At 47.3% G+C, this 16,859-nt stretch overlaps 1 protein-coding gene across 4 annotated transcripts in view; it reads right to left on the bottom strand.

Annotated features, from left to right (window-relative positions):
* rigi (RNA sensor RIG-I) overlaps window positions 1-16,859 on the bottom strand; it is a 159,659-nt gene that overhangs the window by 76,317 nt on the left and 66,483 nt on the right. For 2 of the 4 annotated variants that reach the window (XM_070887799.1, XM_070887808.1), the window contains exon 2: window positions 14,170-14,519. The exons of 1 other annotated variant lie outside the window; for it this stretch is intronic. In XM_070887799.1, coding sequence (XP_070743900.1) covers window positions 14,170-14,275 — 106 coding nt within the window. In that variant the 5' untranslated portion in view covers window positions 14,276-14,519. Of the gene's footprint in view, window positions 1-12,767; window positions 12,891-14,169; window positions 14,520-16,859 lie in introns of those variants that run through there. One more of the 4 variants, XM_070887825.1, reaches the window with a different exon arrangement.

Raw genomic sequence — 16,859 nt, forward strand, 5'->3', positions numbered from 1 at the left:
GGGGGATTCAACTAGCCAAATATTAACTGGGAAAAAGGTAATGTGAATGGTACAGAAGGTGCGGAATCCTAAAATGCATTCAGGAGAACTTCTTTAGTCAGTATGGAACAAGCCCATGCGACTTTCCATCTTCAGACCCTGCAGAGATACCTGTACGTCGAGCCCCCTCCTAGATGGTGTGCGCTGGCGACGTATTTCTTCCGCCAGCAGTACTGCCTCAATTATGACATGCAGCTCCTGTTTGTGAGCCTGGGGTGAGTCAGGACCGCCATGTGGGGGCTGCCTGTCTTTTACCAGGAACTCATCAGGGTCTGGAACAGAGTCGCCACCAAGCACAGTTCTCCCCTATCTGGAGTGACGGCTGTTCTTCGGGGGCCGCTGCTGAGGAATCTGTACCTCCACGACCGCGGTTTTAGGTGGCAGGCGGATGAGAGAGCTGTGTCTGGCAAGGTGACCAGGGTCAGGGACCTGCTCTATGGCGGAGGATTGGGCTGAATGGCGTCAGACGAGCTGGCACGGCGCCTATCCTGGGCCAAAATCCGGCCAATGCCATCGCGTCGCTAAAAACAGCACTGGGCCCTGACTCCGTTAGGTGTTTCGAGGAGGCTCAAGCATGTAGGGAGATCCCGTCCAAACTGACCCCCATCCAGACAGAATTCCTCATCGTCGCCAAGCCCCGAAACCTCCCTCGGGAGCCGCGCCTCACTACTTGAGCCTCCTCCAGGAAATTCCCTCCGTGCCTTTCAGTTCTGTGCGGAGGGGATTCCTGTACGGGCTGCTCTTGCACACTCTCCATGTTGCCATCTTTGTCTGCCTTCTGGACACGCCATGCCGCACCATAATGCCGTCAGGAGGAGGTGGGGGGCCCCAATGGAATGCTCTCTACACGGGAGTCCTCCCTTTATTTATTGGGGACTTGGCCTGGAGGGTGTTGCACAGAGCAGTCCCGTGCAATAAGTTTTTAAGTCGGTTCATGGGCTCCCAGACCGCCTGTAATTTCTGCGGTCTAGATAAATCCATGTTCCACGTATATTTTGAATGTGCGAGGTTACAGCTCCTCTTCCAATATCTGAAGAGACTGCTCCTCAAATTCTGGTTGCACTTCAGTCCCACACGCCTAATCTTTGGGCACCCTGTGCGGAGGGGAGTGGGCAGGTCGGAAGGCCTCCTCGTAGGACTGCTCCTGGGCATGACCAAGTGGGCCATCACCCAGTCCAGGCAGAGGGCAGTCGTTCAGCCTGACTGTCTGCCTCTCTTCCGTGGTTACATCTGAGCCACGGTGTCCCTGGAGATGGAGCACACGATGTCCACCGGTACGCTCGTGGCCTTCCGCGAAAGGTGGCCGCTGGAGGGATTGGAGTACATCATCACCCCGGCAACCAAATTTTAATTTGAACCACAATAGTTTAATTGGTTTAAGTTTGTCGGTTTTAGTGGCCCCCTCCCTTTCAGCCAGGGTCACTTGTATAATTTGTGCTTTTGGTGCCCTCAGGAAAAAAAACAAGGGGGCACTTGATTGAAAGTCTTTGTAGTGTGACCCCCCCCCCCCCGCTTTAACCAGGGGGCACTTGTTTACAGATAAAACAAAAATAGTTGTAACAAGCGCAACAAGGGAGGGGGCGGTTCTGGACTTGGTTTTGGGGAATGAAGAGGGGTAGATGGAAGGGGCATTAGTGAGAGAGCATTTTGGCGCTAGTGATCATAATTCAGTAAGATTTAGGGTAGTTATGGAAAAGGACAAAGGGGGATCAGGAATAAAAGTTCTCAATTGGGGTAAAGCCAATTTTGCTGAGCTGAGATGGGATTTAGCCAAAGTGGACTGGAAACGGCAACTTGATGGTAAATCAGTGTCAGAGCAGTGGGAGGCATTCAAGGAGAAATCCGGAGGGTACAGAGCAAGTATATTCTCTTTTAAAAAAAAAAGGATGGGGCTAACAAATCTAGAGCCCACTGGATGTCAAGGGACATACAGGGTAAATTAAAGAAAAAAAAGGAAGCTATGACAGATACAGAGAACTCAACACTGCAGAAACTCTAGAGGAGTATAAGTGTAGGGGTGAAATTAAAAAAGATATCAGGAAAGCAAAGAGAGCATGAAAGAATGTTGGCAAGTAAAATCAGGGAAACCCAAAGATGTTTTATAAATACATTAAGAGCAAGATGATAACTAGAGAAAGAGTGAGGCATATTAGAGACCATAAAAGAAATCTGTGTGTGGAGGCAGAAGACGTGGATAGGATTCTTAATGAATACTTTGTATCTTCACAAAAGAGAGGGGCGATGCAGACTTTGCAATGAGGGAGGAGGAGTGTGAAATTTTAGAAGAGATAAACAGAGTGAGAGAGGAAATAGTAAGTGGCTTAGCAGCTTTGAAAGTGGATACATCTCCTGGCCCGGATGAAATGTATCCCAGGCTGTTAAAAGAAGCAAAAGAGGAATAGTAGAGGCTCTGACCATCATTTTCCAATCATCTCTGGCTACAGGTGTGGTGCCAGAAGACTGTTAATGTTGTACCTTTGTTTAAAAAGGGAGAAAGGGATGGACTGAGTAATTACAGGCCAGTCAGCCTAACCTTGGTGGTGGAAAAATGATTGGAAAAAATCCTGAGGGACAGGATAAATATTAATTTGAAAGGACAATCAGCATGGATTTGTTAAGGGAAGGTCGTGTCTGACTAACTTGATTGAATTTTTAGAGGAGGTAACCAGGAGGATCGATGAGGGCAGTGCGTAAGATGTAGTGTATATGGATTTTAGCAAAGCTTTTGATAAGGTGCCACATGGCCAACTGGTTACAAAAGTAATAGCCCATGGGATCCAGGGCAAAGTGGCAAGTTGGATCCAAAGTTGGCTCGGAGGCAGGAAGCAAAGGATAATGGTTGATGGGTGTGACTGGAAGGCTGTTTCCTGTGGGATTCTGCAGGGCTCAGTGCGGGGTCACTTGCTTTTTGTGGTACAGATCAATGACTTGGACTGTTGGGGGTATGATTAAGAAGTTTGCAGAAGACACTAAAATAGGCTGCGTGGTTGATAATGAAGAAGAAAGCTGCAGACTGCAGGAAGATATCAATGTACTGGTCAGGTAGGCAGTACAGTGGCAAATGGAATTCAAGCTGGATAAGTATGAGGTAATGCATTTGGGGAGATCTAACAAGGCAAGGGAATACACATTAAATAGTATGATACTGAAAAGTGTAGAGGAACAAAAGGACCTTGGAGTGCAGGTCAGGTAGATAACGTGGTTAAGAAGGCATATGGAATACTTACTTTTATTAGCCGACGCATGGAATACAAGAACAAGGAGGTTATGCTTGAACAGTATAAAACACTGGTTAGGCCGTAGCTGGAGTACTGTGTGCAGTTATGGTCATCACATTACAGGAAAGATGTAATTGCACTGGAAAGGGTGCAGAGGAGATTTACAAGAATGTTGCCTGGACTGGAGAATTTTGGCTATGAGGAAAGATTGGAGATGCTGGGTCTGTTTTCTTTGGAACAGAGGAGGCTAAGGGGAGACCTGATTGAGGGTGTATAAAATTATGAGAGGCCTGGTTAGAGTGGATAGGAAGGACCCGTTTTCCAAGGCAGAGAGGTCAATAATCAGGGGGCATAGATTTAGTCATTGTGGGGAGGTCTAACAAGGCAAGGGAATACACATTAAATGGTACGACACTGAAAAGTGTAGAGAAACAAAGGGACCTTGGAGTGCAGGTCCACAGATCCCTAAAGGTAGCAGGCCAGGTAGATAACGTGGTTAAGAAGGCATATGGAATACTTACCTTTATTAGTTGAGGCATGGAATACAAGAGCAAGGAGGTTATGCTTGAACTGTATAAAACACTGGTTAGGCTGCAGCTGAAATACTGTGTGCAGTTATGGTCACCACATTGCAGGAAAGATGTAATTGCACTGGAAAGGGTGCAGAGGAGATTTACAAGAATGTTGCCTGGACTGGAGAATTTTGGCTATGAGGAAAGATTGGAGATGCTGGGTCTGTTTTCTTTGGAACCTAGGAGGTTAAGGGGAGACCTGATTGAGGTGTATCAAATTATGAGGGGCCTGGATAGAGTGGATAGGAAGAACCTGTTTCCCATGGCAGAGGGGGCAACAAGCAGGGGGCATAGATTTAAATTAATTGTGGGGAGGTTTAGAGGCGATATGAGGGGAAATTTCTTTACCCAGATAGTGGTGGAGGTCTGCAACTCACTGCCTGAAAGGGTGGTAGAGGCAGAAACCCTCACCATATTTAAAAAATACTTGGGTGTGCACCTGAAGTGCTATAACCTGCAGGGTTATGGACCTAGAGCTGGAAAATGGGATTAGGCTGGATAGCCTCTTGTTGGCCACATGGACACGATGGGCCTAAATGGCCTCCTTCCATTCTGTAAACTTCTATGATTCTATAAAACATTTCAGGTGGATAACCGATCATCAGAACCTGAAACGTTAACTCTGTTTCTCTCTTCACAGGTGCTGCCTGAACTGTTGAGTATTTTCAGTATTTTCTGTTATTTCAGACTTAAGCTCGATGCCATCCAGGACAAAGGAGCTCACTTGATTGGCACCCCATCCACCACCTTAAACATTCACTCCACCCCCACCCCCAGCACACGCGGCTGCAGTGTGTACCATCTACAAGATGCACTACAGCAACTCGCCAAGGCTTCTTCGACAGCACCTCCCAAACCAATGACCTCTACTACCTAGAAGAACAAGTGCAGCAGTCACATGGGAACACCATCACCTTCCATGTTTCCCTGCAAATCATGCACCATCCAGACTTGGAAATATATCGCTGTTCCTTTATAGTCACTGGGTCAAAATCCTGGAACTCCTTCTCTAACTGCACTGTGGGATCATCTTCTGCACACGGACTGCAGCAGTTCAAGAAGGTGGCTCACCACCACTTTCTCAAGGGCAATTAGGGATGGGCAATAAATGGTGGCCTAGCCAGCGACAACCACATACCATGGAAAAAAAAGTTTCAGCAGTACTTTGCCTTTGTATTAGCTGATCTATTACTTAGCCTAACATGACAAAACATTACTGATATTAATACAGGCCCAAAGCCAGTGGAACTTTCTGAACTCTCTAGATGAAAAAAGACAACAGACATTGCAATGTATGTATGCCTGTGTTTAGCTGCCACCAAGGTGGGGGCGACCGTCGGAGGTCATTGGGCCACAGACACATTGCGCAGCTCTTGTATATAAAGAAAGCCTCCATGTTTAATCCTCTCTTTGAGAGCTAATAAAGTAGTCAGGTCGCACCTGATTGAGTTCATGGTACTAAGCCTATTGAGTTATTGCATACGCAACATTTGGCGATGAGGCACAATACGAACTTTCACACACACAAAAAAATGAGCACCGTTGGAATCCTGGAGCGATTTATGGAGGGAGAAGACTGGGAGGATTTTACAGATCACCTCGACCAGTTCTTCGTGGCCAACAAGATGGATGAAGACACTGACACAGTTAGGCGCAGGGCGGGTTTCCTCGCGGTTATTGGCCCAAAAATCTATGGCCTCAAAGAATTTGCTCTCACCTGCACGTTCAACGGACAAGAACTATGAGGAATTGTATGCTCTGATTTGGGACTCTCTCAAACCTAAAGAAGGCATCATTATCTTGAGATATCGCTTTTACAAGCATGTTCGTTCTGAGGGCCAGGACATGGCAGAATTTGTTGCCGACCTGAGACGTCTCGCTGGGCCATGTAAGTTTGGAACCGCATTGGAAGACATGCTGCGCGATGTCTTTATAATAGGCATAAACCACGAGGTGATCCTGCGGAAGCTGCTGGCTGCGGAGACGCTGGATCTGAGCAGGGCCATCACCATCGCCCAGGCTTGCCTGACCATGGTCGATAGTACAAAGCAGATATCCTCGCAGAGTCGGAACTCCACGGCAAGTACTGTGCACCAGATTGTGTCGTCGGTTGGCAGAGCTGCACCTGGCAGGGCCTATCCGACTGCGTTTGCAAAATCTGTAACTGCTTGAAGTCCGCCATTGGGCATGAATCCGATTTCATCCTGTTGGTGTTGTGGGGTCAATCATCGGTCTCATCAGTGCTGTTTCAGACAGTATATTTGTAGAGGCTGTGCGAAAATGGGGCACCTTCAGCGGATGTGTCCACAGCTCAGCAAGCGTGCTGCGACACACCACGTGGATGATGATGACCGATCCGGAGCGGATCTGGCAATGCAACCCGAGATACCCGAGGAGGAAGTTTATAGTGTACATTCGTTCCTGACAAAGAGCCAACCGATAATGATTGAAGTAAAATTGAACAGCGTGCCGGTATCTATGGAATTAGGCATGGGTTCGTGTCAGTCAATTATGAGCCAGAGGACTTTTGAAAAGCTGTGGGACATCAAGGCCATGAAACCCAAGCTGAGTCCAGTAAATGCAAAATTGCGTACCTACACCAAAGAGCTCATACCAGTGATTGGCAGTGCAGCAGTCAAGGTGTCGTTCGATGGGGCGGTTCATGATCTATCGCTGTGGGTTGTTCCAGGCAATGGTCCAACGCTGTTTGGCAGAAGTTGGCTCGAAAAAATAAAGTGGAACTGGAACGATATTAAAGCTTTGTCATCGGTGGATGCCGCTTCGTGTGCTCAAGTGCTGAGCAAATTTCTCTCGCTGTTTGAAAATCGGCATCTTCACGGGAGCCAAGGTGCAGATCCACCTGGACTCAGATGCAAGACCTGTCCATCACAAAGCCCGGGCAGTCCCATACATGATGAGGGAGAAGGTCGAAATCAAACTGGACAGATTCCAACGTGAAGCGGTCATTTCACCTGTCAAATTTAATGAATGGGCTAATCCCATTGTTCCTGTACAGAAGACTGATGGCACTGTCAGGATTTGTGGAGACTACAAGGTTACGATCTATCGAGTTTCAAAAAGGGAGGGAGAGAGAAGACAGGGAATTATAGACCGGTCAGCCTGACATTGGTAGTGGGTAAAAATGATGGAATCAATTATTAAGGATGTCATAGCAGCGCATTTGGAAAGAGGTGACATGATAGGTCCAAGTCAGCATGGATTTGTGAAAGGGAAATCATGCTTGACAAATCTTCTGGAATTTTTTGAGGATGTTTCCAGTAGAGTGGACAAGGGAGAACCAGTTGATGTGGTGTATTTGGACTTTCAGAAGGCTTTCGACAAGGTCCCACACAAGAGATTAATGTGCAAAGTTAAAGCACATGGGATTGGGGGTAGTGTGCTGACGTGGATTGAGAACTGGTTGTCAGACAGGAAGCAAAGAGTAGGAGTAAATGGGTACTTTTCAGAATGGCAGGCAGTGACTAGTGATGTACCGCAAGGTTCTGTGCTGGGGCCCCAGCTGTTTACACTGTACATTAATGATTTAGACAAGGGGGTTGAATGTAGTATCTCCAAATTTGCAGATGACACTAAGTTGGGTGGCAGTGTGAGCTGCGAGGATGATGCTATGAGGCTGCAGAATGACTTGGATAGGTTAGTTGAGTGGGCAAATGCATGGCAGATGAAGTATAATGTGGATAAATGTGAAGTTATCCACTTTGGTGGTAAAAACAGAGAGACAGACTATTATCTGAATGGTGACAGATTAGGAAAAGGGGAGATGCAACGAGACCTGGGTGTCATGGTATATCAGTCATTGAAGGTTGGCATGCAGGTACAGCAGGCGGTTAAGAAAGCAAATGGCATGTTGGCCTTCATAGCGAGGGGATTTGAGTACAGGGGCAGGGAGGTGTTACTACAGTTGTACAGGGCCTTGGTGAGGCCACACCTGGAGTATTGTTTACAGTTTTGGTCTCCTAACTTAAGGAAGGACATTCTTGCTATTGAGGGAGTGCAGCGAAGGTTCACCAGGCTGATTCCCGGGATGGCGGGATTGACCTATCAAGAAAGACTGGATCAACTGGACTTGTATTCACTGGAGTTCAGAAGAATGAGAGGGGATCTCATACAAACGTTTAAAATTTTGACGGGTTTGGACAGGTTAGATGCAGGAAGAATGTTCCCGATGTTGGGGAAGTCCAGAACCAGGGGTCACAGTCTAAGGGTAAGGGGTAAGCCATTTAGGACCGAGATGAGGAGAAACTTCTTCACCCAGAGAGTGGTGAACCTGTGGAATTCTCTGTCACAGAAAGTTGTTGAGGCCAATTCACTGAATATATTCAAAAAGGAGTTAGATGTAGTCCTTACCACCAGGGGGATCAAGGGGTATGGCGAGAAAGGTGGGGTACTGAGGTTGCATGTTCAGCCATGAACTCATTGAATGGCGGTGCAGGCTCGAAGAGCCGAATGGCCTACTCCTGCACCTATTTTCTATGTTTTCTATGTTTCTAGGATCCCCATTACCCATTACCAAAGACTGATGACCTGTTTGCAACGCTAGCCGGGGGAAAGTCGTTCACCAAATTGGATCGGATGTCGGCCTATATGACACAGGAGCCTGTCGAATCGTCGAAGAAACTTACGTGCATAAAGGGCTGTTCATTTACAACAGGTGTCCTTTCGGAATTCGCTTGACTGCAACCATATTTCAGAGAAATATGTAGAGTTTACTGAAGTCCGTCCCTCGAACCATGGTGTTCCAAGACGACATTCTGGTCACAGGTTGTGACACTGCCGAACAGCTGCACAACCTGGAAGAAGTTCTACATCGTCTGGGCAAAGTGGGGCTCAGGCTGAAACGTTCAAAGTGCGTCTTTATGGCACTAGAAGTCGAATTCCTGGGAAGGAAGATTGCTGCAGACGACATCAGGCCTACGGACTCGAAAACAGGGGCCATCAAAAATGCACCCAGACCCCAGAATGTGACGGAACTGCGTTCGTTCCTTGGTCTTCTCAACTACTTCGTTAATTTCTCAACTAAATTTCTCACCTTTTAGAGCCACTGCACATGCTGCTCAGAAAAGGCGACAACTGGGTTTGGGGTGTATCTCAAGACAGGGCCTTCGAGAAGGCTACAAATCTGCTTTGTTCCAACAAATTGCTGGTATATTATGACCTGTGCAAGTGTTCAGTATTGGCCTGTGATGCTTCATCACATGGGGTTGGTTGCGTGCTCCCAACAATCCAATGAGTCGGGCAAACTACAACCTGTTGCATACGCGTCAAGAAGCATGTATAAAGCGGAAAGAGCCTACGGCCTGATAAAGAAGCTTTAGCCTGCGTATATGGGTTTAAAAAGATGCACTAGTATCTGTTTAGGCTTCGTTTCGAGCTTGAACCCGATCACAAGCTGCTCATATCTTTGTTTTCAGAGCGTAGAGGTATCAATACCAACGCGTCATCCCGCATCCAGAGGTGGGCGCTGATATTATCTGCCTATGATTATGTCATTCGCCATTGACCTGGCACCCAGAATTATGCCGAAGCATTGAGCAGTTTACCATTGCCCATGCCGAAGATGGAAACGCCACAGCCTGCAGACCTACTGTTGGTCATGGATGCCTTTGGAGAGTGAAGGGTCGCCTGTCACTGCTCAACAAGTTAGGACCTGGACTAGCCAGGATACGATCTTATCGGTTGTAAAATGTTGTGTCTTTAGTGATGATTGGTCGGCTATTCCCAGGCAAGTGTGTGATGAGACCAAACCTTACAACCATGGCAAAGACGAACTATCCATTCAATCTGATTGTTTGCTATGGGGTAATTGTGTTGTTATGTCCAAAAAAAACAGAGAGAGATTTGTATGGGATTTACACAGTACCCATCCTGGTATTGACAGGTCTCACGTTTGGTAGCCTGGCATTGACTCTGATTTGGAGTCATGTGTGCATCAGTGCAACACTTGCATGCAGTTAAGCAATGCACCAGTGGAATCTCCGCTAAGTCGATGGTTGTGGCCATCCAAACCATGGTCAAGGATCCACATCGATTATGCAGGTCCTTTCCTGGGCAGAATGTTTTTGGTGGTGGTGGATGCATATTCCGAATGGTTAGGATGTGTAATCATGTCATTCAGCACATCCACAACCACTATTGAGAGTCTTCATGCCATGTTCGCCACTCATGGTCTGCCTGACATTGTTGTGAGCGACAACGGATCGTGCTTCACGAGTTTGGAGTTTCAACAGTTTAAGAGACACAATGGTATCATGCACACAAGGTCAGTACCATTCAAACCCATGTCCAATGGTCAAGCGGAGCGAGCTGTCCAAACCATCAAGCAGAGCCTGAAACACGTAACTCACGGTTCTTTGCAGACTCGCTCGTCACGCATACTGCTTAGTTATAGGACGAGACCCCACACGCTTACCGGGGTCCCCCCTGTTGAATTGTTGATGGAGAGGTCTCAAGACCAGGCTCTCGCTTGTCCACCCTGATCTTAACGATCATGTCAAAAACAGACGTCAACATCAGCAGTGATATCATGATCGCACTGCTGTGTCACGTGACATCTCTATTAAATGATTCTGTGTATGTGCTAAATTATGGTCAAGGCCCCAAGTGGGTCACTGGCACTGTTACGGCCAAGGAGGGTAACAGGGTGCTTATTGTCAGGCTCACTAAAGGGCAAACATGCAGGAGGCACATTGATCAGATGAAATTGCAGCACACAGACGAACTGGAACAGCTTGAAGAAGACACCATCAATGACCAACTGATTCATATTCAGTCATCAGAAGACCCTGCTGTTGTCAATGAATCTGGACCTTCAATCCCCGACATGGACACTGCCACTCCCATTAGATCGGCTACCCAGCTTCAAGTCATGAATGACTCGAAGAACTCACCCAGATCTGGAATTGAACTGAAACGATCAACTAAGGAGCGGAAAGCCCCGGACCATCTCAATTTGTAAATAGGACTGATACCAAGATCTTGGGGGGGAATGATGTAATGTATGTATGCCTGTGTTTACCTGCCACCAGGGGGAGCGACCGTCGGAGGTCATTTGTCCACAGACACACACGTGCAGCCCTTGTATATAAAGAAAGCCTCCATGTTTAGTCCTCTCTTTGAGAGCTAATAGAGTCAGGTCGCACCTGATTGAGTTCATAGTACTAAGCCTGTTGAGTTATTGCATACGCAACAACCGTCCACAAGCCAAAATACTGCGGATGCTGGAAACCTTAAAAAACAGAAAATGCTGGAAACACTCAGCAGGTCAGGCAGTACACAGTGTTAGCGTTTCAGATTGATCACCTTTTGTCAGACTGGAAAAAGCTAGAGATGTAACAGGTTTTAAGCAAATGCAGGGATGGGGAAAGGGGGTGGAGAGGAAAGAACAAAAGGGAAGGTCTGTTATAGGGTGACGGGCAGGAGTGATTAAATGACAAAAGGGATGATGGTGCGAATCAAAAGGAGATGGTAATGGACACATAAAGAAACGAAAGATGGGTCTCGAGGAGCTATAAATGGCAATAGCAGAATCATTACCAGCACCTGCTGTCAGGAAAATGGGAGCTGTGGTTATGATCTGATAGTGTTGAACTTGATGTTGAGTCCAGAAGGCTGTTAAGTGCCTTATCCAAAGATGAAGTGCTGTTCCTTGAGCTTCATTAGAACTGTGTAGGAGGCTAAGGACAGAGAGATCAGAGTGGGAGTGGGAGTGGGAGTGGGATGGAGAATTAAAATGGCAAGCACCCAAGAAACTCAGGGTCACGCTTATGGACTGAACAGAGGTGTTCAGTCCATCTAGTTTGCCTTCTACGATCCTGGTAGTCGTGATTCAATGATAATAGAGTTGTTGACTAATCACAGCAATCGATCTCCATCAATTTTAGTCTACAACAGACCCAGACGTGAGGTGAGGAAAAACCCCAGTGGCGGAGAGCTTTGGGAAACATAGGACCAAAAATCAACTTCGAAAGACAGTGTCCTCAAATTATTTTTTCAGACAAAATCCACATATATGATGTATCTCGTGCACCAGGAAACAGATCAAAAACGCTTATTGTTTTATAAGTAGGGTGAAAATGTTATTGATGGCATGCGAACAGTTAGGGCCCAAGTTTCGGGCCGCGCCTAGAACGGCGCAGCCCCGACCTGGACGCCTGTTTTTCGCACTCGAAAGTGCGCCTAAAAAATACTTACAGATTCTCCGGCTCCCTGCAGGTCCTCTGGAGCTGGGCAGGGCGCAGCACGAGCTGTGGGAGGCGGAGCCAGGTCCCTGCGCTGAAAACAGTGCCGGGACCTCTGCACAGGCGCGCTACAGTGGGCACTCAAAACTGTGTGGCAGGGGCCCGAAGCACGCAGCCCCTAGCCCTGGCCGAATGGGCTCACTGGGGCTGCGTGGATCAGGCTGCACCTCCTACGCCCAGCTCCTGCTTCCTCCCTTCAGCTGGCTCTCTCAAATCCCCCTCCCCCCCCCCCCCCTCCAGCTCCCAACCCGACCCGACTCCCCACCGGACCCGACTCCTGCTCCCCCCCCGGACCCGCCCCTGCTCTGGACTCAACCCGAATCCCGCTCCAGACTACCCCCCCAACCTGACCCGCGCTCCTCCCCCCGCCAGGACCCGACTCCCACTCCTCCCCCAGACCCGACCCGCGCTCCCCCCCAGACCCAACCCGACTCATGCTCCCCCACCCTGGACTCGACCTGACTCCCACTCCGGACCCCCGCCCCCCATCCCCCCACCTCCGGACCCGAGTCCATTCCCGCTCCCCCACCCGGGACTCGACCCGACTCCCGCTCTGCTCTGCTCCCAGACCCAACTCGTTCTCTCCCCCCACCCCCCCCCCTCTCCTCCGGAACCGACCCGACTCCCACTCCGCTCCCGGACCCGACACCCGCCCAGGGACCCGACCCCCGGCCACTTACCTTTAACTCCGGTGCTGGGGGTGGGGCGGGGCAGGACCCGCCCGGCTGGGCCCGTTCAGCCTCCCTCTCCTCTCCTCTCTCTCTCCATTCTCTCCTCTCCTCTCCCTCCCCGCCAGAAACACAGACACTGACAGACAGTGAAAGAGACACACACAGACAGACAGAGAGATAGAGACACTGTCAGAGACACACTGGGGGGGGGGGGGGGGGGGGGGGGCAGTCCCAGCACGCTGTTGGAGGGCTACCGGTGCTGCAGTCGGTAAGCAGAAAATGTTTTATTTATTGATTTTTTAGTTTTTTATTAATTTTTTTTTGATTGATTTATTGGTTGATTTATTGATGTATGTATCATTTATTATTGATGATGGCTCTTTATTTGTAAAACTGAAGTGTTTAATGTTTGTAAACTTCCCTTTTAAACTCCCCATTCCCTTTGCCTGATTTGTAACCTATGCCTGATTTTCTAAGTGTAGGCAAGGTTTTTCTGAGCATACAAAAATCTCACTTACTCTGGAGTAAGTTTTCACTGCCTAAGCTTTCAAAACGGGCGTAAGTGGCCGGACACGCCCCCTTTTGAAAAAAAAATCTGTTCCAAACTGAAACTGTTCTAACTGACTATAACTGGAGCAAACTAAATGCCGAGAATTGCAATTTCTAAGATACTCCATTCTAAACCAGTTGCTCCAAAAAAAAACAGGAGCAACTCAGGCTGAAACTTGGTCACTTAGAATCTAAAAATCTATATTTTTTTTAATGGAGCCTCTTAGCAGTCCCAACAAAAACAATTAAGTACCCAAAGGGCCTTTTGCCTGTATGGCTAGTAACCAAATATATGTGATGAACACATTCAACTAGCCCAACCCTTCATCTAAGGATCTGACATAGTTAATACCAGCGAAATGATAACATACAATTTGTGAGTTTGCATAAAGTAGAAAATCCTAACAAGACAAAACAGAGGGTCAAGTGTCCCGAAACTTTCCATGTGTGATTTACGAGTTCGAGGACATTACCCGTGGATGATACGTTAAAAAAATAAACTCAGTTGCCAGGCAGCAAGACCCATGCAGCAATGACATTGCCTTTAGGTTCATATTGTAACCTGAAAACGATATTTTCCCGTAAATCCCAATTCTTTTGATGGAAAACATTGGCCGAGACCTTAACTGTGACTTGAGGGAGGTTTCTGTGACCGAGAAACTCATGAAATGATCGAATGGATTCGACTACCTCGCCACCACTTTACATTCAGTCCCCTCCCTGATCCAACCACATAGTTACTCTCTACAGTAACATCGGACTGGCGGTGTAAAAACCGGTTCACGTTAAACTTGCCCGAACAAAGTTACAACACCTAGTATTCATTTATAAATAAAAATCAAAAAACAATAACCTCGCATACCTGGCGAAAAAAAACTTTTGAGGAATCCTTGAATATAAGTAGGACGCAGGATGTTGGTTATGTAAGTTCTCCAGAGCTTTAAATTTCCTTTCTCGGTATCGGTCATTTTAAATTTATTTGTACTTATCTTTAAAAACAAATTCGACTATTGATGTGCGATTTTCCAAAATCTTCTCCTCCTCTTCCCGGAGCGACACTAGCTCTGACGCAACTGTATTTATATCTGATCGGGGACTCCGCCTTCACAGCGCAATTTCCAATAAATCAGGTGGCACCGAGACAAGCATCCGTAGGAAACAGAAACTTAACGTTTATTACATATCAACCTTTCCGTTTGGGTAGTAAGGAACCTAAAAACAATAAATAAACTTGTCAGTAACATTCGTGGATGTCGACAGCATAATTGTTTTGCTGTTCCTTTTCCCATGTTCTTACTGATCACTGCTTTTAATCAGTATCGGTTTCGATTTCTTTCTCACGTTCTATCTGCTTTCCTTTCCTCCCCGCCCCCGCTCACCGCTTTAATTTTCAGATACTGGTGTTTTTCTGTGTGAAGCCCCTGCTTATTTGAACCAATAGACGCCAGCCATTATTTTTCACCTTCTAAATCTGATCTTGTGCTTTCATAAGAACATAAGAATTAGGAGCAGGAGTAGGCCAGTCGGCCCCTTGAGCCTGTTCCACTATTAAATAAGATCATGGCCGATCTACCACAACTCCACTTTCCTGCACTATCCCCATATCCCATGATTCCCTTAATATTCAAAAATCTATCGATCTGTCTGAATCTACTCAAAGACTGAGCCTCCACAGTCCTCTGGGGTAGAGAATTCCAAAGATTCACCACCCTGAGTGAATAAATGTTTTGTCATATCAGTCTTAAATGACCACCCCTTATTTTGAGACTGTGACCCCTGGTTCTAGGCTCCCCAGCCAGAGGAAACATCCTCCTTGCATCTACCTTGTCTAGCCCTGTAAAAATGTATATTCCAATGAGATCACCTCTCATTCTTCTAAACTCTAGAGAATATAGGCCTAGTCTGCTCAATCTCTTCTTATAGGACACTGTTCCCATTCCAGGAATCAGTCAAGTGAATCTTTGTTGCACTCCGTCGAAGGTTCGCCAAGTTCCTGGTAGAAGGGGTCAGAGCCCAGTCTGCCTGCTGACCCACCCACCCAAGGACTGCTCCATCTGGTTGCTTGCTTTCCTGGCTTCCCTCAGCACCTGAATCCTAACTCGCGCTAAGTCTCGTTCACCCATCACCCCCTGTGCTCATGACCTACATTGCCACCCGGCCTAGCAACACCTCCATTTAAAAAGAATCTCATCTTTGTTTTCAAATCCTTCCATGGCCTCACCCCCACCCTCTGTAACCTCTTCCAGCCCTACAGCTCTCCGAAATCTCTTCGCTTTTCCAATTCTAGCCTCTTACGCATCCCCGATTTCCTTCACTCCACCATTGGTGGCCATGCCTTCAGCTGCCTGGACCCTAAGCTCTGGAATTCCCCTCCTAAGCCTCTCCGCCTCTCTCCTTTAAGACGCTCAAAACCTACCTCTTTGACCAAATTTTTGGTCACCTGTCCCTAATATCTCCTTATGTGACTTGGTGTCAAATTGTGTTTGAGAACACTCCTGTGAAGTGCCTTGGGACGTTTTACTATGTTAAAGGCGCTATATAAATTTAAGTTGTTCTTTGGTTTGCTGCCTATCAAAATGTTTCTCAGCCCCACTTGCTGGCCTAACTACCTGCTCCCCCACCCGAATACCTCCCAGCTCACCTGCTTGTTGCTGCCCAAAAATGCTACCCAGCCAGATTGTTCATCCATGTACCTCAAGTGTTTCCAGGCCTGCCTGCTTTCTAACGGCAAGTGGTTTTCTATCCTTCCTGCTCACCTGCCCTCAAGAGTAGCTTACAGCCTTCCACTTGTTCACTGGCCTGTTGGGGCAAGTACTTCCCAAGGCTGCCTTGCTCACCACAATGCTAAGTGGCTTGCCTGTCCTGCCTAAGTTCATTCGGGCTTGCTGAGCGGTGAGTGAGCAATGGAGCAATGGAGAGAGAGAGAGATAGAGAGAGAGAGAGAGAGAGAGAGATGGACCTGTTTCTGTTTGGGGTGGAGATCACTTTATACAAGAGGCAAGTACTGTATAACATTACTCAGGGCCAGAGTAGTCTCCTAAAAATAAAGACTTGCACTTATATAGCGCATTTCACAACTACCGGATGTCTCAATGCAATTTACAGCCAATGGAATACTTTTAGAGTGTAGTCATTGTTGTAATGTAGGAAATGCAGCAGCCAATTTGGGCACAAGCAAGCTCCCACAAACAGCAATGTGATAATGACCAGATAACCTGTTTTTGTTATATTGATTGAGGGATAAATATTGGCCAGGATACTTGGGATAACTCCCCTGCTCTTCATCGAAATAGTGCATTGGAATCTTTTACGTCTACCTGAGAGCAGATGGGACCTCGGTTTTAACATCTCATTTGAAAGACGGCACCTCTGACAGTGCAGAACTTCCTCAGCACTGCACTGGAGTGTCAGCCTAGACTTATCCCTGAAAGTAGCAGGCCAGGTAGATAAGGTGGTTAAGAAGGCATACGGAATGTTTGCCTTTATTAGCCGAGGCATAGAATACAAGAGCAGGGGGGTTATGCTTGTACTTATAAAACACTGGTTAGGCCA

The sequence above is a fragment of the Pristiophorus japonicus genome, chromosome 1 (assembly GCF_044704955.1).
Source record: "Pristiophorus japonicus isolate sPriJap1 chromosome 1, sPriJap1.hap1, whole genome shotgun sequence".
Lineage (NCBI taxonomy): Eukaryota > Metazoa > Chordata > Chondrichthyes > Pristiophoridae > Pristiophorus > Pristiophorus japonicus.